This window comes from Pezoporus occidentalis, unplaced genomic scaffold (assembly GCF_034315485.1).
Source record: "Pezoporus occidentalis ecotype Australia unplaced genomic scaffold, CSIRO_AGI_Poc_V1 ctg182, whole genome shotgun sequence".
Lineage (NCBI taxonomy): Eukaryota > Metazoa > Chordata > Aves > Psittaciformes > Psittacidae > Pezoporus > Pezoporus occidentalis.
This window is the reverse complement of record NW_026913662.1, coordinates 2240571-2263304: the sequence shown is the minus strand read 5'-3', so window position 1 is coordinate 2263304 and position 22734 is coordinate 2240571. Positions and strand designations below refer to the sequence as shown.

At 38.8% G+C, this 22734-nt stretch overlaps 1 protein-coding gene across 2 annotated transcripts in view; it reads left to right on the top strand.

The window, feature by feature from the left end:
* ANO2 (anoctamin 2) overlaps window positions 1-22734 on the top strand; it is a 176664-nt gene that overhangs the window by 141610 nt on the left and 12320 nt on the right. For both annotated transcript variants that reach the window (XM_062615545.1, XM_062615546.1), the window contains exons 17-20: window positions 1852-1963; window positions 3291-3348; window positions 4265-4365; window positions 13341-13489. In XM_062615545.1, coding sequence (XP_062471529.1) covers window positions 1852-1963; window positions 3291-3348; window positions 4265-4365; window positions 13341-13489 — 420 coding nt within the window. The remainder of the gene's footprint in view (window positions 1-1851; window positions 1964-3290; window positions 3349-4264; window positions 4366-13340; window positions 13490-22734) is intronic.

Sequence of the window (22734 nt, the reverse complement as noted above, 5' to 3'; positions counted from 1 at the left end):
TTCTGTACATGCCTCAGTATGGTATAGTATATCTGAGTGTGGGGAGGGAGTGAAGAGCTGACTGAATCTCTGGAACCATATATGGTGTGCAAATTTTCATCCAGAGGCTGAGCTCATCTTTGTGGGTTTCTCCATGAGGGAAAGGCTAGGATTTTTCTCCCTCAAATTAAAAGCTGCACTACTGTTATACGATATACCTGCCACTCTGAGCTGTTGCCCAGCATTTGGGATCATCTACAAACTGTTCAAATAATTTGAAGGTTTAATTCAGATTTTCAATACATATAGGTGAATGATGCCTTACAGCTCATCAGATTGTATGTTGGCCTGTTATGAAAATATGGTTGAAAGTATCACAAATAAAGTTCGTCAACAGGGACTCATTAGAGATTTGCTATTCTTTACTGCCAAAATTAACACCATGCTTCTTTAAAAAAAAAGAAAAAAAAACCAAAACAACCGAAAACCGAACCCAACAAAGCTACAAAGTAACCAAAATACCCAAACTGTGCCCCAAAACAAAGCCATACAAGTACAGAAGTATTTTTAATGAAGTCTTTAAAGCCAAAGCTCTGGGTCTATGTTTTTATTTCACACTTCCATCGTGCTACAGAAATTCAGTCAATAACATGCCACAATAAATCAATCCCCTTTCACATTAGTTAACAGCTCAGAATTAGTGTGGCAGTACAAGAGTTTAAGCCATATAGAATCTTTAAAAGTATCCTACTGTCAGTTTGAAAAGGCTCTGTCTTGTACCTATGATGTGTCCTATTGGTAGAAAATTTCCATGGAAATTGAAATTAAATCTGGGAACAGAGTAATTAATACTCAAAATATTTGAGACACTTTTTCACAGTTTATCTAAACAAGTCTAGAAATGTAGACTATAGAGTGAACAGAGAAGGGTTAGCAAAAATGTGCATTTATTTTGCATGGCAGTTAACGATTCACATGATGCTTTATTCAGAAAGGTACTTAGTCTTGTGTTTAGTGTCAAGCTCATTAACAATCTCGTTATAGAAAAAAAGGCTTGTGCACACAAAGTTAAAGAGGCTTTAAAGGTTTTTTTTTCTGGATGAAAGTCTGTGCTTTGCTTTCATCATTCATGAATTGAGAATATTAATGCTTTGTTATTTCAGTTGTGTAACTGATATATATGCTAATAGACATATGCTTATGTACAATTAAAGCTGTTTGCACTGCTTAAACTTTATGCAATTGAATATCAAAATCCAATTTATTTTTTTTTTTAAATTCCAGATAGCTAGGAGGAGAACCATGTAAATATATGATAGTCATTTTTTTCTATGATTATTATTAATAATATTTACATTCTGTTAAAAATACACTTAATGCTATTATATATTTAAGAATATAATAGATGACAGAGTAATGACGGAGGTCTGTGCTAAGATTTCATAAATGGGGCCTGAAGCAGAGAAAGGTGATGTGGTCTGCCCAGGTTTCTCAGTAACACAATGAAAGAGACTGGAAAAGTGAGATATTGCCTGGTACAGGACTGATGTCAGGGTTTACTGGCTTTTTTGACATTGCGGTATTTGACAGGCAGCCAAGAGCACCTTGGGATAAGCTGTCAGAGGCCTATCAGAGGATCAAGTTCATTAATGTTTCTATTAATGAATTTTCAATTTCCATCTGGAAATATGAGAAGGCTCTGGATATCAGAAGTTGGTGGCAGAGCTAGTGTGCATTGATACAAATTAAAAGTAGAAAAGAAAAACTAGTATTAGCTCAAAGTTTGCAGTTTGGTTTTGTATTTGGGGATATCAGGGATGTTTACATATTTACTAATTGATTCCTTTGTTTTTTTCCCCTTCCTTCTCCCAGAGGTACCCAAAACAGAGAAAAACTTTGAGGAGAGATTGATTTTGAAGGCATTCCTACTGAAGTTTGTGAATTCTTATGCACCAATTTTTTATGTTGCCTTTTTTAAAGGAAGGTAGGTTAAAATCTCTTTTAGGTACAGATATTTATTTATATAGATATTTATGTATATATATATATATATATATGTCTGTATTAGTGGATCTGTGTTTAAAAATAGGCACCAAGGACTCCCTAATTCTGGGAATTGTCATCTTCACCAGATATGAAAAAGTATCATAAACAGGGTTGTCTGAAGCTTGCTTTTTAATGGTGGAGTGTGATGGGTACTGTTCTGTCTCTGTTCTAAGTAGAGAATTGTTCTGAAAAGCAACAGTTTTAGTTTTCTTTCTAAAATAGGAATAGTTCACAACTCAGAAAATAATACTTTTTAGTTAAGGAAAGTGTTGCATTTATGAGCTAATAGTAGTGCATAGAGGTGTTCACTTTCCACATTTTAGCATAATCTTTCTTGAAGCATCATTTAGCAAAGAAAATTTTTCCTGTTTCATTTTGAATTGTGGAACTACATTATTACTTTCTGAACATTTTGCACTATTTGCCTGTATCAAGTTAAATTAAGGAATAGTTATAGTCAACTGGAAGTTGCATGTTTTGGCAAATGAACTGATTGACCCAAAACTTAATTCAGCTGTCCTGCTAAATAAGTGTGACTTCCTATGGGTTCAGGATTATTGTCTTTTGGGACCCAGTTATCCACAGCATAACACATGCTTTTGAATGGGAAGTTTAAAATGTTTGCTAAAACTTTGGCAAAAATATTTTAAATATCCTCTGGATTTCATTTCATAATATTTTTCTGTTCGTTTTGGGGGCTGTGAAGTTTGTTAATCTATACTCTTTAGTAATCCTACTCAGCATCATTGATTAAAGAATTAACAATACATTTTACTAGCAGTTGTAAATAGTCTAAGACATTAATGAAAAATATTGCCAATTTCTTTCTTTTTTAACCATAGTTTAGTGGTTTATGGTTAGAATAAAATCAATTTCACTGTTTCTCCCTGTGTAGTTGGAAGAGCCTTGACTGTGCATAGATGTGTAAATAATTCCATTCAGGGCATTACTCAGGTGCAATAGAATGTGAGGTAGGATAGATATTCCCAGTTTTGTTTGTGATCTCAATCAAGAGAGGGATATTATTATTATTCAGCACAGAAAAATATTTCATTAAAATTATTTCATCAACATGTAATGAAAAACCATTTGTAGAGTACTACTTCAAAAGAATTTTAAATAATTGAAGTTGAATAAGTGTTGAGTCTTAGAATTCATTTTGAAGTGACTATTTGTGAAATTTATTTTAGTTAATATGCATGAACACTTATGTTGTTAATGTTGTCTTATTTTTATGTTACTTCATATCTTGGTATTGTTTTCAGATTTGTTGGCCGTCCTGGTCGTTATGTATATGTGTTTGACAGTTATCGAATGGAAGAGGTAAGTACATATGAAATTCAAGAGGAAAAATCCTTAACATAAAGGTACGTGTACAGTGCATTTCACCAGAGTCCAGACAATAAGAATTAAAAATAGAAAACATATGAAGACAAGATGCTAAATCTTCAAAAGAAATGGAAACCCCTCAAATTTTCTATCTGAGGCACCTGTATGTTCTTTCTTTCTGCAGTTTTGGATAATCCATGGTCCTTCTTAGGTGAAGCTTCACCATTTCTGTATTTTACAACTGGGCAGTAAGGCACAAACATTGCATGATTTGAATGAGGCCCTTGGGAAACCTATGGCAGAGCCGGAGCTTGAGTCTGGCTTATCATACTCTAGATAACCAGAAGCCTAGCATTTAATAGTCTAAAAATCTATAACCATTTTGTGCTGAAGCTGTAAACACTTGTTTGTTGTTTTATTTCTTTTTTCTTTTTTTTTTTCTTTTTTCTTTTTTTTTTTTTCCCCTCCCAAAATTCCCTCTAACTGCTGTGGTTATTCCCTTGAAAATCAATAGACATACTAAAGGTTTTACAATAAAGCTTATGCATAAGTCTTTGAAAGATGGAAGACTTTCTTCTCCCTTGGGAGACATCAGGTTGGAAGAGTATTGGTGATACTGCATTATGTTTATTACATTGATTATATAGTAAATATTTAAAAGGAAATATAGTAGTCCCAGGGCACAGTCAGTTATTTCAGATGACTGTGCATTTTCCATAATGCAGTTTTATGAGTAGAGATGAAATACCTTTTTAAGCATAGAATTCAAATGATTGACAAGCTCCACGCTCTTGCGCAAATTGGTGGCAGGGGAGATGGCCACATATAGACATCAGTATGTCTTCTAAGTGGGTACTTTTAAATTAATATTTTTAATCCCTTCACACTTTATGGTCTTGTTTAATTACAGTGTGCACCAGGAGGATGTTTGATGGAACTTTGTATTCAGCTGAGCATCATTATGCTTGGAAAACAACTGATTCAAAACAATCTGTTTGAAATTGGAATCCCGTATGTATCCCAACTTCTCTATTACCATGCGTCACTCCTATGACACAGTAAATTAAAGGCTTGATCCTTATTCAGCTGGATGGGACTTTTGCCACTACCTTCAGTGGGTTCTAATTGAATGTGATGATAAATCACATTTTTGGTTGTGGTGAAATGATCTGGCTGTATTTTATGTTGAATAATTGGCTATATCTGCAGTAAATGGCTTGAAGAAAGTGATTGAATATATTAAATAATTGATCTAAATTAATTTTAGTAACCTGAGAAAACAGGCAAGGTATGATAGATCTCTTGGGAAGTTTTAAAGCTTTCAGGGTATCAGTATCAACTACTATCAAATTAGTATAAAGTGGAGGAGAGATGGCAGGGAGAAAAGCGATAGCTCCTAAAAGATGTTAACATGTATCACTTGGTCTATGACTATGCGATGAGTTTACAGATGAAGTCCACACATTTCTAATGTGCCTGTATGTCACTGTATGATGCAGGAGCTAGAGTATGGGAGAGATGCTGGCATGCTGCTCAAAGTCTGTTTGCACCAGGATGCTTACTGCACAGCATCCTCTGCTCCCAATACGGGAAGAAATCTCTCTTGGTCTGTCTCCAGTGTCAAGGATGTCTTCAGGCACTGAGAATCCACTGAGAATTCCCTGCTCTCCTTCCTCCTGGGAGGTTTGCTCTTGTTTCTGTTAACTGAATCATCCTTGCTGGTGGCAGTGGTCTGTGAAATGTTGTACGAGATGAAGAATCTGGCTTAGACACAAGCCTTGGCTCCACTGAAGTTAGTCAGAACCATCAGCTCTGGTGTCAGTAGCTTTTGGCTTGCATCCCTAAGGAAGGCCTTGAAGATGCTAACTAGAAACAAAGATGAGTGATGCTTGAAAGATTATCAAATATTTTTAAAATGAGCCCTTTTCCTCCCTTTTCCTAGCAAGAAGTAATTTAAATAGAGAGCAAAATTTCCCAAACAAATCAAATGTGGGTTATGGATGGTTTCATTATTCTTGTGTCAAAGTTCAATAGGAAGGCCTGTTTTCTGTCTGCATCTCTTTGAGTTTACAGTTTATTTTGAAAAAAGGGTAGTAAATCATTCCCAAAATATCTGACATGTTGAAGGCTTAAAGCTTTCTCAGTGTAAACCTGGTGTGACTTTTTTCTCCCCATCTTCCAAAAACTCACTGCTACTGGCTTTTTTTAACTGGGATTTTATGATGTTAGAAATACTGAATTTATTACTTTTGACTCATGAAAGCACAGGCTGATCCAGTCCAAACAGAAAATTCCTGTCACGTTATTTCTCAGTTCCCTCACTACAGCTCTTGGTGCAAGAATGTGACAATTTCATCCCATTTTTCTCCATTTCTGCTCCCCTACTTTTCTGCCAACAACCTGTGGTGGCCTCAGTTTTTAAAACTGAATAACCATCTAAAAACAAACATGCTTTCATTCTCTCCTTCCCAGTGAAATACCTCATTTTAGTCACAATGCTATCTTGTCATCTTGAATTCCTTTGTTTGTTTGCATTCTCCAGAAAATCACATGCATGTCTGTAGGGTTCACCGGACCTGTTATCACCAGCAGCACTGTGGTGTACTGAATTTGAGTTAATTAAATCAGTTAGCCATCTGTTTCTGCATGGCCACTCTACTGATTTGGACTAGACTCTTAACGATACTCATCTGCCCCACATACACAGGCACATTGACAGTTTTTCAGAAGGCTGTGCATAGGTCTGCTGGACACACATAATTCCAAACCAATAGGGACTCCAAACATTCATGTGTTGCACAAGTGGTAGTTCTGCATCTCACACATCATCTACTATGTCTATAGTTATTAGGAGATGTGACAGATGCATAGATAAAGATACTGTTGCCCTCTGCCTTCCATCCTTCTTACCTGCCTTCTTGTCTGGCAGTGGTAAATGATCCTTTCCTGGCAGTGTTGAAGGCCAGGTTAGACAGAACCTTGGGCAACATGGTCTAGTGTGAGGCATCCCTGCCCATTGTGGGCGGAGGTTGGAACTGGATTATCTTAAGGTCCTTTCTAACCCAAACCATTCTATGATTCTTTGATTCCTACTGCATCCTATTCTCTGTTCTGCTACCTATTTTCCTTGGTAAACTCTTACAGTCCGCTCATCTCCTTTGTTAGATCACCCTTTTTTTACCAGTAAGTTTTTATTTTCCTTTTCAGGATTTCTCTACCTTCATCAGGCCCCTGTTGTATTTTCCAGTGTCTACTTCTGCAACAGCAGCCTCGCTGTGATGAACAGTCCTCCCATGGCAGAAAGATAGATCAGTCTTTTCTATGTCTGATTTCAGCAGCTGCACATTTTCTACCCCCCTTGCCGTATGTCTCTTTGGAGGGAATGAGAAAGTGAATAACACAGATTCTTAAACTGACTCCCTGTAAATCCACTGAAGGCAGAGTATGAGTGCTGCAATCAACCTTAGTCATCTGGAGAGGCAGAAGAGACTAACATAAATGGTGATTTCTTCTTCAGAATCTGGAACTGTCCTCTATATGCCTGTAACATGGAAGTATCTCTCTGCTAAGTTATATAACCCAGATTGAAAGAGTTTTCTCCCTTATAGAAAGCTTGGGATATAGGGATTATTTCAGAAAACATTTTTATTTCATTCACCCTAAAACAAAATGCATTTGAATTGCTTTGCAGAATGTCACAAAACCTTACTTCAATTTGCTATCTCCCTCAAAGTACTAAATAGATGGCAGACTGAGTTCATAAGCAACAGCCATCCATTAAATCTCTAGTGCCCTATTGTTGCTGCAATTGGGAACCATCATTCAGTGTCTTTATTCTGGATTATTCACTGTCAATGCTGGCTGAAGAATTACAGAGTTAAAACTCGGAGGGCAGCCCTGCATTGTTTGGCATCATGGGGATACATGCTATTTTCTTTGCTGTTTCCTTCAACGTTTCTGAAGAAACTGCTGCACAGCTATGGCAGATGTGACTTGCTGGTCTTCTAAACATTTCTGTGATTTCTTTTTCAATTTCTGCACCCAGGTATATCAAAACAGCGAGGTAAATGCAATAGCATTTGAATTATGGAAAACTAAGCCTTCTTGAATTGAAATGTGTGTTCTGTGGGGCTGGAATTCATAAGTTTAACAGATGTAAATATGCCATAGTTCACTTAGATGTGTCACATACCGTAATTCTCTTACTGTTGCCACAGGAACTGACCCTAAAAGGCTGCAGGGCTTGAGAGCCTTAACCTTTTTTTCAGTTGTTTTTCTGAACTTATTGAAAAAAATCCATGTGGTTATTTTATTACTCTCTGTCTTTGACCTTGGTGCTAAACCCTTAGGGTGAAATCCTGGCCCTATTGGAGTCAATGGCAAAACTCCCATTGACATTTGTGGGGCCATGAATTTGGCCTTTGTATTCAGCATCACTTAGTTCAAAATGCATTTGACTATGCTGGATAAGAATACGAGGAGTTAATAAAAACAATTTTAAAGATGCCTTTTCATGGCTACTATCCCTGTGTCACTTTTCACCTTTAATATGTTGCTGTTAATTAATGGCATTGGAAGGTTTCAGAGTTTGTTGGTTTTTTTTTTTCTTTCCTGTTTTTTGGTTATTGATTTCTTCTATTAGAGAAATCAAAAATTCCCAAACACCGCTTAAACTCCCATAGAACCCAGGAGGTCTGAATGTGCCAGCAAAGCATGACTATACCATAAACCATGGAATCAAATGAGAGATTAAAGTCCTTTCATTCTCCCACTGAATCCTTCTTGCACTGCCTGTGTGTGAATATGAGGTCTCTCCTTGTGTGAACAGACTGTAGGAATATGACTGAAGAAAAGCCTGGACCTTCAGTACTCCATTCAAAGCAAACAAAATTACAGTCAAGAACACAAGAGTCTGAGCCACTGCACTTCCTTTTCTCTAGATAAAAGTGTTCATCTACTCATTTTTTTTTAGTCTAGCTTTCTCCTTTTACACTTTTCTATCATACTACAAAGACAAAAATGCTAAATGAAAGGACAGTCTTAAAACCCACCTGATATAAATCATTCATCCCAAGCAGCTGGATTTTAGGGGTTTCTGTCTTTTCATATAGTCTATTTGCATTTCTTTCTAGCAAGTATTGCCTTGCAGTACTTCAAATTCAGCCCTTGGTGACTGTCACAGGTGATCTGCCTTGAAGTACCCAAGAGTATATTTGGTAACTGAAAGTTCTGAGAAACTGGTACGCTGATCTTCATTTCCAGTCTTTCTGGCAGGCTGTGGTGGAGATGCGCCATGAGGACTGCATAGCCATCAAAGACACACAGACTTGTGCCTCTGTCCTATTTCAACCTGCTCCCAGCTGCTCTGCCTCTCCAGCCTCTATACTTTCCACTCACTGCACAAATTTCTCATTTTTCTCAGGTCATCATCATGTCTTCCCCCAGATTCCCCAAATCCTACTACTCCTTTTTAGTGTATAAATAGAGCAACTGTTCAGTCATCTGTCTTTTTTTAAAAGCACCATGTGCTTGCAGCCCAGCCAGGATCACTTTGATTTTGATTTCTCTCTTTTTTTTTCCTCATCTTTTTCATCAAAAGCTTATGGATTCTCCAGGGGTGGGGTATTTTCCTTTAGTGATTTTATGCTCTCTTCAGATGCTGATTACTTTGCATAATGCTATACTTATTGGTTATATTAGGAATTATAAACAACATAATTAAACCATGTCCCAACCTCCTATTTAACACAACAGTTTGGTGCCAATCCTTTGTGAGAAAGTGCAGTCATTTTTAACTGCTCTAGACATATCCTTCTGACAAAAACCTGTTCATTTTCTTTCTCCCTGATCCTACGCTCATTCTTTTCAATGCTACTCAGTCTCTTTAAGGAGGTATGTTGCTTTTTAGTATTCACTGGCAAAAGGACCAGAAATAATGGCTAATCTATAGTTTTCTCTGTCCAGAATCATATGGCTACTTGTAAGGTCATGAAACCTTGCTACATGTGCTTCTTCAGCACAAAGCTTCTTGGAGACTCATTCTGAAGGAGTAAACCTACCTCTGTCTCACTGTTGGAGCTGCCTAGCATGCAGAAAGCAGAAGCTAAAATAGCTGACAGTTATAATTCTGTCAACTTTGTTTAAAAATGTTGATCTGAGGAATTAAAAACCAGGTTTCACACAAGTGCCTTTAAAAAGCTTACTCAGTTTTAATAATACAATCATATGTGCATCTATAGAGTTCTGCAAAACTCATTTTCATTGCCCTACTGCTGTATAGCTGGAGAATAACACTGTACAAATTCCTGTTTTCTGTTCCTTTAACTTTCTGACACACTTCTGTTTGGTCTCAAACTTCACATGCTTGGATATGACACAAAGGTACATTTTTTTCACAGAATATTTGAAAGAAATACTTTGGCTTGCTTTCAACTAGTTGATCCTTTAAAAACATATCATAAGAATAAAAATAAGAACACTCTTCAAAGCTTAACTCAAAATGGTGAAAGGTGCCACTCCTGATGCCTGGCTTATAGATAGGCAGATGAGAAATTAAAAATTACAGAACCCTGGATTTAGTGTATTCCCAAATAAACATGAAAAACAACAACTATTGTTTTAGTTACTGGGTTCTCAGGAGAGTTGAGTGCATGCATTAAACTCCGTAACTCGACTCCATTGTGCTCTAACCAGAGAATTAGATCACACATGTGCAGACTTCACATTTAAAAACACCCAAATTTTATCTCAGCTGCTGCACAGTGACAGCAAGATGCTCTTCAATCTCATCTGGCCATGGAAATGAGAGCAACATTTGTAGCACATATCCTTTTATTGGAACAGAAATCAGAATCAGCACTGTCTTTAACTTATGGTTCACTGTCCTCTGAGAGTGACTACATTAGGATATTAATTGGGATATGCTGGAGGAGCATCTTGGGAATTGATTGTTTTAAATCCTGACCCCAGTCTCCTACCTTCTGAATACTATATCACCTCTGTCATGGACCAGTTCCCTTGATTGCCATAAAGGCAGAGGGGAGGCGGGAATTTTAATGTCTTGAAATGGCTGAGTTTGCATTATGTACGAGGTAAATGCCTCTGTAAGGATCCATTTAATTTTTTCTTGTGAAATACTTTAAAACTCTCCATCCTTTTATTAAAACTGTGTAAACTGAATGTTCTGGGTACTGAAAGTATTTGGTTAGCATTATTGTATCTGGGTATTGACAAAGTACTGAGAATATTACTGTTAGAGATATGCCTTAGCTACACTTGGAAAAAAGCTAGAGTTGATCTCTTGATTTTTGCAACTTTGTGATCCTGGCACAGAGAGGACCTGATTGCAATCTGGGTCATTTTAAGAGTGTCTGCCAGTCCCCATTTCCTCCATACATAGATGATGAAATTGAATTGGTCCTGTAAACACTGGTCAGTGTAGAAATTCTGCAGCCACTGGTCATTTCCAGGCTGCTGTAGAGCCTTGTACTGTGTTTCTGTGTGGCTCGGTGTATATCCATGAACAAAGCAATAAACCTACCCAGCAAAGCCTTTAGTGTGTTTGCCAGCTAGCCTTGCCCTGCTACTAAAGTTGGGGTCTGAGAAAGTGGTTCTGCTTAGCTGGAAGAACAAATGAAAACCACTACCCCATACAATCTTGCCTCCAGGCCACACACCTCTAGTTCAAAGGATTTATCGCAAGCTGTGGGGGAAATGTTTGTGGGAGAGCCCCGCTTACACTGTTGGCAAAACATCACTGGGATTAGTCTGGATTTTCATTCATATGGCACATATGTGAGGAAATATAAAATAATGTCGTGCATATTTGCGAAAGATAAATTTAATCTGCAAAGGAAGACATGCAGTAAGTATAAATATTGATGTTTTGTGCTAATTTGCTGTATTTCGCTTCCTTGATTTTGAAGAAACATCTCAATCTATTGCATTTTTTTTCCATGCGAATTTCTCTTTGTAAAAATAGCATGAAGTTATTGATGCATATGCATTTAAAATGTCATTTCTGTAAGGGCACTGGGAATACTTTTCTTTTAGAGATGGATTCATTCTACTCTGGGATTTTACTACTTAAGAAATTCATGTATTTGTCAGTGTTGTGAAACACGTACCCCCATTTCAGTAGGACAGTGGTTTATACTACTATTCATGCTGAGATCCAAAGAAATACTTGCGCAAATAATTGCTCACCCATGTGAGTAATTTATAGTTGGTCAAAATGAACTATGTTATTGTAAAATGTGATCAAAATGCGAAACTCTGATCCAACCTCTTCTGATCTAAAGGAGGTGCGAGATATAACTGATCTGGGCTTAAATGGTTTTGCTTTTCTGCTTCGGAGGCAGTGAAAACTCACCAGCAGAGTTGGGCTTGCAGGATAAACAGAGGTTTCCAAGTTTCACCGTAACAGTGGTCATCTGATAGCTCAGCTTTCCACCTTTATACACACTGTGACATATCTGAAGAAAAATTTAGAACCTCTAAAACTCTTATAAAAAATCTCTTAAGGAAGATTATACGCTTATGCAAGTAAAGCATCTAACTCACAGCGAAGTACGTATTTCAGGGTCTATATAGATATGCATAATTTGCTGTATGCATGATCAGTAATCTCTCAGGAAAAATAATTACTTCGGAAATACAAAATTATTATCATAAGCATTAAACAAATGTTTCAGGTTTTATGTTAGGAGCTCTAAAATTGTGTAGTTTCCGGTGGGTTCTGGTGAATTCCAGTTCTGCAGTGGGGGCTGCAGCTTGGAGCATTGAAGAGGTTGTTACTGCATGCATCCCAAGTTATGTTTTTTTAGCACTAATTTGTTACTGAATCCAAAGAGTGTGAAGTGACTAAGGTAGGGTTTCTGTTTGTGCTGACAGGAAAGGTATACCTCTCTGAGACAAAATTCTGCCAACCTTGCTGAAACTCTTGTGAATCTGATTCTCTCTGTTAATTTAAACCCTGTTTGCGCATTATGTAGAAGCAAGGAGATTGCATTTCTCCAGGATGACAGTCCATTAGTAAAATTAAGACATTGCTTATACTTAACATTTCATTGATACATATCTTGTTGTCTTTATTAGCTGTAACATCATTTTAATTAAAGAGTGCTTCCCCTTTAAGCTTTCACAAGCAGCATCTTTTTTTGTCTATTTAGATAGACTCCAGTATATGTGTTTGTGACAGGAAAGCACTGGAATTGAAGAGCTGTGGGTGTTTCCTGGTGGTCACAGGGCCTGCTTTATGTCAATATTATTCCTTTTTGGAGCCCTGAGAGGCTTTGGACCTATCAGCACCTTGGAGACACTTCTTCTTTGGTGCTGAGGATTTATTAGCAGAGGTGCTTATTTCTTTTCACTTTGAACAAGCAGGTTTCATGCTTAAAATATTAGCAAGTCCACCAGGTTTAGGAATAAGTACATTCCTGCACCTTCTTTGGCAAAATATCTGGTCATTTTGACCTAAAAGTATATTATATTGGAAGTTCCCAAGCTTCATGGTGAGAGAAAAATTTACCTGTGCTAGATATGTGCTATGAAGATATCACATTACCTTCTGGTATATTGTTTGTTTCTACTTTCTTTCTTTCTTTCTTAAGGGAGAAGTGCTCAGTGTGTTGGTTTTGAGTGTATTATTTATTATCTATATTTAGGCCTGAGGTGCTTGAGCTTCAGGAAGATGTCCATTCAGCGCATCTAGAGAGAAACAGTTATTAGAAAGTACTGAGTTCAACACCATTATGCTGTTGTAACTTTTCTCTTGACACAGGAACATAGAAACTGCTTACTTCAGCAGCCTGTCACCTGGCAATAAGCAACATTAGAACTTTAGAGGATGATGTAGACTAAGCCTGTTGGACACCAAAATAACATGGTCCGTATTTTATGTTGCTGTGCAAAAACTTGGGCCATATCTTGTAGGGTTAAAAAAAAGAAAAAAAGGACTTGGTTCAGTCTGAACTTTTGTTTCTCAGGAAGCTAAAGAAACTCTTCAGGAAGCTGAAGGATGAAAGAACTGAGCTGAAGGAAGTGGACACCAACCAATCAAAGGACCCTCAGCAGTGGGATCTGGACTACACTTTGGAACCTTTCACTGGGCTGACTCCAGAATACATGGAAATGAGTAAGTTTTCCAAATTCCCTTTCTCTTTCTGTGACAGCCATAGATTTACATAAGACCAATCAGCATATAGTATATGACTGCATGTCATAAATTGTCATGATAAAGGGGAAAAAATAACAAAACACTTTAGTTTGCAGAAATTGTATGCAAGATAGTAGGACTATGAGGCTACCACATCACCAGCATAGGAGCAATGATGAGTCCTAGTATCTGTTTAATACTTATACTGTAAGAATTCAGTGTTCCAGTTGAGAAAAGTGCATAGGAACCATTCAGCCACAGAACAGGATAGATAAGGTTGGAAGGGATCTCTGGAGATCATCTAGTCCAACCCCTTCCTCAAAGCAGGTTCAGTCAGAGCAGATTGTTCAGGGACTTGTCCAGTTGAGTTCTAAATATTTCCAGGGATGGAGAACCATTCTGTGCAACCTGCTCCAGTATTTGATCACGCTTACAGTAAAATAGTTTTTTCTTACATTAAATTATATTTCCTGTGTTTCAATATGTGTCCTTTGCCTCTTGTCCTGCCACTGGACACCCTTAAGAAGAGTCTAACTCTGTCTTCCTTAGTCCACCCAAGACTGGTAAAATCCCCTGAACTTTCTCTTCTAGTTTCAGAACAATCCCAACTTTCTCAGCTTCTTCTTGCACATCAGACCCTCCAATCCCTTATTTTCTTAGTGGCTCTTCACTAGGTTCACTGCAGTTTGTCCATGTCTTTCTTCTACTGGGGAGCATAGAATTAGAAAGAGCACTCCAGGTGTGGTCACAGTAGTACTGATTAGATAGGAAGGATTCCCTCTCTTTACCTGCTGTCAGTGCTCTTCCTAATGCACTCCAGAAGGCCACTGGGCTTTGTAGCTATGGCATATTGCTCATTCATGTTCAACATGCTGTCCAGCAGGACGCCAGTCATTTCTCTCTCAATTGTTTTAACTCACCTTTGGATCTGGCTGTGTGTTGCAGCCTCTACTACTTTGTCCCCTTCTGCACGTGATGATACTTTGTTGAAAAATTCTCCTTTAGGATTGATTTTTTTCCACACATTACTTCAGCCTGAGGTTACTTTTTCTCCTGGAAACTTTAAGCACGCTTCTTTGCAATTTTTGAGTTAGAAAATGATGAAAAATTACAGAAATTTCACCTTGTAAACATTTTCATATGTTTTTATGCTCAGGCATAACTCAAAAACGTCTGCACTTTGACATCCAAAATTTCCTGGTTAGCTAGTTCTCTCTAAGGACAAGGACCTTTAGTTATTGGTAATAAACAGAATAAATACAACTGTTTATAAGTATTTAATTTCTTGTCCTTGCACATCTGTGATAGTTGATCTTATTAATTCTGGGAACTAGAGTACACGAGCAGTTACTAGAGTACATGATCAGTTACAGGATGAATGGCTAATTGCAGCAAGAGCCACTGGTAGGTTAAGGAGGAATCAGACTTCTTCCCAGTATACAATGGGCCAGAGAATGCTGAGTATGATCTGTGATAACCGAGAGGTGTGGCTGACTGATACAGAAACATGATAGAGCCTGGAGTGTGTTATGAACTAGAATATTTCACCTTCCAAATATTACGTGCTGCTGCTTTTTTTCTTCTAATTGTAGTTGACCCCAATTAAAGTGTTCAGGTGTGGGAGGAAACTCCCATTGCAGCTGAGATGATGCTGCCACCCTGATTTGAGATCTCTGTAGGAGATTACCCTTGACTCATTGATAAGGACACCACTTAGATGCAAAGGCTTGTCTTCTTAGAATAACTTGTAGTATCAGGGTCTAAGCTACTTATGTTATAAATCACTGGACACTAAGCCTGTGTTTTAGATTAGTCCCTTGTGCCTAGATCATAAACAATGTTGAGTGCCTCAATCTGCAGTCATTCAGGGATAATGAGATAGATGCCCTACAAATCAATGGATGAATTACTAATCTAAACATTTGTTTACAACACAAGAATTAGCTTCTCAAGTGAAGAGACTAGCTCACTGAGCCTTGTAATGTGCCACAGCAAGCTATGCCCTACCCGTGGGATAAAAGACGAATGTGCAGCAAATGAAACCCAAGCTGCACCTCCCCAGCCTGCTTGTTGCCGCGGGTCCATATCTCTGCACTCAGCTGTCAGATTCACTGTGGAGTGACTCAGACCACCCACGCTGGCAGGAAGCACTTTGTCCGGCTCAGCACTGAACCTGTCAGCTGAGATTGTTGTAAAGGGCATCAAGCTGAAATGGTGAGGCAAGAGGCAGTTACACAGGTTATTTACCTATTTTTCTAAATTTGATTTGGGAGGGGGAGGGAAGGGAAACAATGCAGCAAGTGCTGAGGAAGCTTTTGTTTTCCACTGAATTGCTTAAAAAGGCAGAGTAACTAGAATGTAAGAAGAGGTATGATGCTAAGGAGGAGAAATCTGACTGCTCTTTCAGAACTTAGTTCCAAATCTTCACACTGATTTACTCAGGCATGCTCCCGCTAGTATCAGTGGCTATCTGCTCAACCAAGAAAGAAGCAGCTGAATAAGAAACTGTAGTCTGGGCTTAGTGTAGCCATTGGGTTTCCAATACAGATGATGATGGACTTTCATGCAGAAACAGGTATAGATCTGTGTGTAAATATTTGCTACCTTTAGGTTTGTCTTGCCAAGGTGCTTCTCCTTTTAAGGATGGGTGGCATCCTTAAGACTCCACGGAAAACCTCTGACCAAGCTGAGACTCTTGACTCTGGGTCTACAATTCTATAGGCAGTAACCTAATCACAGGCAGTCCTTGCCTTTTGTACCTATATAGAGTCTCTTTGACTGATTTCTATCAAAAAGTTTGACATGTGTCCTTTCTGATGGAAACCTGGATTCGTGCCCACTCCCCACGTGGCAGGTCATATATTCTCTTTGCATTCCCTTATTAAACAGATTAGCTCTGGTAAATCACCAGTTGTCTGAGGCATAATGTTTGTAGTGGTCTCAGGATGTATTTTACGTATGATATGCCACAATTAAAGGAGATTTTGATGATCAAAAGGAGTGTGACCAGCAGGTGGAAGGAGGTGATCCTGCTCCTCTACTCTGCTCTCGTGAGACCTCACTTGGAGTATTGTGTACAGTTCTGGTGTCCTCAACATAAAAAGGACATGGGACTGTTGGAACTAGTCCAGAGGAGGGCCACGAGGGTGATCAGGGGGCTGGAGCACCTCCTGTATGAAGACAGGCTGAGAAAGCTGGGGCTGTTCATCCTGGAGAAGAGAAGGCTGCGTGGAGACCTCATAGCAGCCTTCCAGTATCTGAAGGGGGCCTGTAGGGATGCTGGGGAGGGACTCTTCATTAGGGACTATAGTGATAGGACAAGGGGTAATGGGTTAAAACTTAAACAGGGGAAGTTTAGATTGGATATAAGGAGGAAATTCTTTCCTGTTAGGGTGGTGAGGCACTGGAATGGGTTGCCCAGGGAGGTTGTGAATGCTCCACCCCTGGCAGTGTTCAAGGCCAGGTTGGACAAAGCCTTGGGTGAGATGGTTTAGTGTGAGGTGTCCCTGCCCATGGCCAGGGGGCTTGGAACTAGATGATCTTAAGGTCCTTTCCAACCTTAACTATTCTATGATTCTATGATAACTGTCCTACTTCAATCTATCTTGGAATGGCCATTTGGTGGTTGGAACTAGGTGATCTTAAGGTCCTTTCCAACCCTAACCATGCTATGAGTCTATGATTTCAAAGCTGCTGAGATATCCTTTAGTTCTGATTTCTTGTATAAGGAAGCCTGAAGCCTTGGAGAGATCAGAAAGGCCTACCCACTGTATCACAACCATCTCCAAGAGGAAGAAAAAATGGGATATAGTTGGAAATGACTCCCTTCTGCAGGGACAAAGGGTCCAATAAACCAGAGAGAACCCCCTTTTAGAAATGTCTGCTGCCTCCCTGGGGCCTGGGTTAAGGACATCACGAGGAAACTTCCTAGCCTAGTATGGCCCTCAGACTATTATCTCTTACTGCTCAAGGGTGGTGATGAAGCTATAATGCATAGTTCAGAAGAGATCAAAAGAGGGCTTTGGAATGTTTGGTAAGGGAATCTGGAGTATAGGTTATTTTTATTTCTATCCTTCCAGTTGCAGGCAGTGACACTGAAAGAAACAGATGGACGCAGTCTGTTAGTACGTGTTAATAACACCAGTCACTGCTCTGTGGCTGGTGTCACCACCACACTTTTGAATTTTTCTATAGTGGATTGGCCTAGATGGCACCAGTCCTGCTGGCCTTCCACCTTTCACAAAGGGGGAAGAGGGTCTTTGCTAATGAGCTAGTGAGGCTCACTGGCAGAGCTTTAAACTAGCCTGTGACAATCCATGGGATAACACACCAATGTTAGAGGGATGGGGTCCCTTAGCCTGTTGCTCTGAGTCATGCTGGCTAGACTGGAGCATGCTTGAAGTCTTACGGAGATGAGCCAGGGCCTGCTGAGGTAATAGGAGGCAACAGGGAAACATCAGTGAAATACCTCAAAGGAATTAAGGGGTGCTCCTCTAAGAAGGTGGTTCAGCTGAGAGCCCATGTGAAGTGCTTCTACACCAACATATACACCAACACATGAGCAACAAACAGGAGGAGCTGGAAGCCACCATGCTGCTAGAAAGCTATGACCTAGTTACTGAAACTTGGTGGGATGAATCCCATGAATGGAATGCAGCCGTTGATGGCTGCTCAGAAGGGACAGGCAGTGAATGAGGGGTGGAAGTGTTGCTCCCTACATGAAGGCACAGATACAGAGTGAAAAGCTGCCTCTGAAGAATAGCTACAAGCAGGTTGAAAGCTTATGGGTAAGAATTAGAGACTGATATGACAAGGGGAACCTTGAGGTTGGTCTCTATTGCAGGCCCCCTGATCAAGGGAAGTCTATTGATGAAGCCTTCTTACTCCAGCTACACAAGGCATCCCATTCACAAGTTCTCGTCTTGCTATCAACCACCCTGATATCTGCTGGAAAAGTAGCACAGTGAGCTGTAGGCCATCCTGGAAAGCACTGAAGATAACTTCTTAAGCCAGGTTGCCCACAGAGGTGGTAGATGCCCCATCCCTAGAAACATTCAGGGCCAGGTTAGACAGGGCTCTGAGCAAGCTCATCTAGTTGAAGATGTCCCTGTTCATTGCAGGGGAGTTCGATTAGATGACTCTAAAGGTTGCTTCCAACCTAAACCATTCTATGGCTCTATGATTCTATGATTTTTGGGGTTTTAAAAAACCCAAAGTCTGCAAGTCAGGCAGACTTCCATTGACTTCAGTGGCATTTTAAAGATGCTGGTAGTGTGGGAGGAAGAGGTTAACACTTCACCATGGCAAATAAACCCTTAAGTTTCTTTTTTGGGAAAGCTTTTGTGGGTCATTTCTTCAGTGAGCTGAACTCTGAATGTGATTTTCGTCAACAGACTGTGCTGAACTTCCTTCTTGAATGAGCCTTGTCAGTCAATAGTATGTCTGCACATAGTTTTGATTTGCATCAGTGAAATTTCTGATGACTGTTTGTTTTGATATTATTGACTGATATAGGTATTTGTATTTTTTAGCAGACACTCTTCAGCAAAGATACTCTTACAGTTTCTGCATGATCAGAAAGTTTGGTTCAAGGAATTCTAAAACATAAATTGTCGTTGTTAACATGTGTCAGATTTGTCATTAGTACTTCCTGTTTCTAAAACTGTGCAATGACTTTTGACCCAGCCTAATATATCAGACCACATGCATTCCCAAAGTATATAGCATATATAGCAGTTTCTTAATCCAGCTGGTAGCAAGGTTGCAACGTGTGCAACTAGCCTGAAGTGTTAGAGTTGGCAGCAAATTAATGTTTAGAGTAGCAATAAATATTGCTAATTAGACAAACTTTATGAAATGGGCCTCAAAGCCAGCTAAATTATGCACGTGAATTTCTGAAATTTATACAGTTTTCTTGAAATGAAAATGACATCAGCAATGACTCAGATGCTTATTTCATTCAGTCTTCCCTTCTCCAGTCTAACTCGTGTAAGAGCCCAAAGTTCATGTGGCAATTAATTGGAAATACTATTTCTCAAAAAGGGAACATCCAACTTCTGTTAAAAATCAAGGGAAAAATTCCCTTTTGAATTTGAAGAAGAAAATTATCAGATCCAGCATTTGTAGCTACCGACTACTGTAAGGATTAATCTCAGAAATTTGGAAGAATTTCCCCTAAAGCAGGAAAAGCCATCAAAAAGGCAATGTGTGAGGCAGAAAAAAAAAGGGGGGGGAATCATTGAAGAAAAACTTGCATTTTTGTATAATCTTTATAATGAGGATGGATTTGAAAATACCAACTCAGCCTGCTGTGTGTAGGCTTGTTGTATACATTTATTACCAAAAAGTAAAGTAGTAAATTATAGCTTTTCCTTGGTTTATCAGGTAGGTTTGGCTATGTATTGAATAGTTCCTTAAAGCCTGGAAAAATGGAGTGATGGCACAGGAGTGATTCTTCCATTTTTTACTTCCAGTAACAGCGGAAGTAAATCCTATGACAAATATTACTGGCACAGAAGTAAGACAAAGGCACAACAGAAACTTAAAAAATTACCTTCTCTTATGCTAGGTTTTGATGTAAAAGGCACTAGGTTTATTCACACTACTCAATGTGTAAATCTGGTAGAACCTGAGTGATATTCCCCATGAAAGGATTTATGATGCAGACTGATTTTTTATCCCTTACACAGGAACACTAGCCAGAACTCTTCAGATCCATAATTTAAAAACCTTGATCTTAATTCTTAATCATAATTTGGAGGACAGAGTTAGAGGGACAGTGTGTGCTATGTCTTTGTTGGCGTTGGGTTCTGTGAGGGCCCTGTGCACAGAGGAACAGCTTCTGTGAAAAGTGAACTTTTGAGAAGTGCTGTGGTCTGAGAGACTTCTCTTGATGCTTTTGTTTTTTCACAGTTTTTATCTCAGGGCCAAGCCAGCCTAAGCCTGGATGAGATGTTGCAGATGTGACATCAGGTGTTAAGGACCTCATGAGCTGTTTTTGCCTTGCCTCTTGCCTGCTTAAGTCAGATAGTAAGGAAGACTTATCTTGAGCAAAAATAGTGTGTGGTTTGGTTGTTTTCTGTCATTGGAAATACAGTCTGTGTCACTGACAGCACATCTTGTGTCCTGCTTTGATACCCCAGGAGGAGTTATTTCCCATGTCCTTGGCTTCCCCATATACACAACCTGCAATCATTTTCTTCACTAGCTTGTGCCACGAGGCTGGGTGATGCTCATTTCTATTTTCTCCAGGCTGGCCTACCAGTCAAGTAAGAAAGCTATGAAAAGGCTGATTGTCCAGAGGTCCAGCTCCTTCCACAGCTCTCTTTAGTTTTTTTGGCTTCAACCTCAGAGGAATAATCACCCAACTCAGGTAGGCTCCTGTATGGAGTCACAGGGTTATAAATGAACACTAAAAGAGCTTGTATAGAGACCTGATGGTATACGTGTGAACATAAAAAGATGTCTTGGTGTTGGCTGTCCTGGATGGAACAGTATTTATGAGTGCCCTAAAAGCATTCTAAATGTTTCCACTGTGATGGGAGAGATATCCACAGAACGCTAGGATGCTGCAACTAGGTTACTTCTGTGATCTGTAGAGCTGAGATTTCCTTTGTAGTCGATACAACTTTAATTATTTTTATTTCTGATCAAACTAAACAAGTACCTTTAAATTGTGAGGTTTTCACAGGCTGTTTGTTTTGAATGATTGCTTGCTAGTTTACTACTCAAGAACATCTAAATTATGGCATGCTTGGGTTTGTTTTCATGGGGGTTTTGCCTGTTTTTTGCATTGTTCACACTTTCTTAAAAAGAAGGCTAGAAGACTGAAGAGATTTCAAGATGGCCACACAAACACTTCTGGAATAGAGTTTTCTATGAAGATGTATTTTCAAAATTGTCCAGAAGTCCTTTGCATACCTTGAACATTCTTTCATGAACTTGAAAAAAAATTAAACTGCATTTTCTCAGGCAATGAATAAAGGGGATGCAAACATCAAAGCAAATGCGTGTGTGGTTTATACTTAAAGCATACCTTCTTGTTTTTAACAGAATCCTCCCAGCTCTTTTCCTGCTAAATTCACTTAAAAGACATATTTTGGTGCTATGTATTTTTCTAAGCATTTCACAGATTTTTGGGGCATTAACATCTGCTTTTATTTCCTTGTTAATTCTTTTTCCTGACTCTGAACATAAAATATTCAGGAAAGTATTATTTCAAGGATAGGATGTTTTTATGCTTTGAAATAGCTCCATCTAAGTGTATGTTAGGATATGCTCTTCATCTTGAAAAGAAACAATGAGAATGAAAATCAAAAGGCCATATACATATACACAGATAATACTTTACTGTGAAAATATGTCGTTGATGAGAAAAGAAAAGCACGAAAGTCAGAAGACTTACAATCAGCACACAAAAAAGATGCACATAAAACAAGATCCTGGAGAAAGCTGTTGTATCAGTTAGCTGTAGGCTGTGACAGCACTGCCTAAGGAAATGATTTTAAAGTAAACAGTTGTGCCATATTAGCCTCACATTTTCACAAGAAGTGTAACAGATTCCTCCCAATAGTGGAGAGAGAACTTGTACAGGGATTTGCCTAAAAAAGAAACCACAATGAATAGGGCCTCAAACTCTTTTTTTTTTTCTATACTACTACTTATTTAATTGTGAGGTATAAATGACATTTAGATTTATTTGTTTAATCTTATTGGGGTTACTGTCTTTGTGTTTGGGCAGCATGCATTTTGGTTTGTTTCTTCTTCTACTTAGTTTTCTGGGGTAATAAACCTCTCCCACTTTCCTGAAGTATTACTTTAAATAAGGTAGCATTTTTACAAGGAAATAGTTCAGTCTCATGAGTAACATTCACTGCTGGTTCCTCCTGCTTTCCATGGAAGACACAGCCTTTTCAGTCTGTAATTATATCCAAATGAGATTTACCCAGACGAGGGAGATCCTGAAGTGCCACTGAAAGAAGGGAGAATTAAGGATACCATGCCCTCACCTACACTAAAGAAGCTTGTTTAGAGGAACTTGGTTTTCTGCTACATTATTCCAAGCATCTCTAGAGCACTGAGACTTCTCAGAAAAACACAGTTGTCTCAGCATTGTGCTTTTGCAGGGTGGCATCAGTTCCTTAGCTGTTTAGAAGATTGTTTGCATGAGACGGGTCATCCCATGCCCTAGAAAATAGATATAATTCACTCAGAAAATAACAATG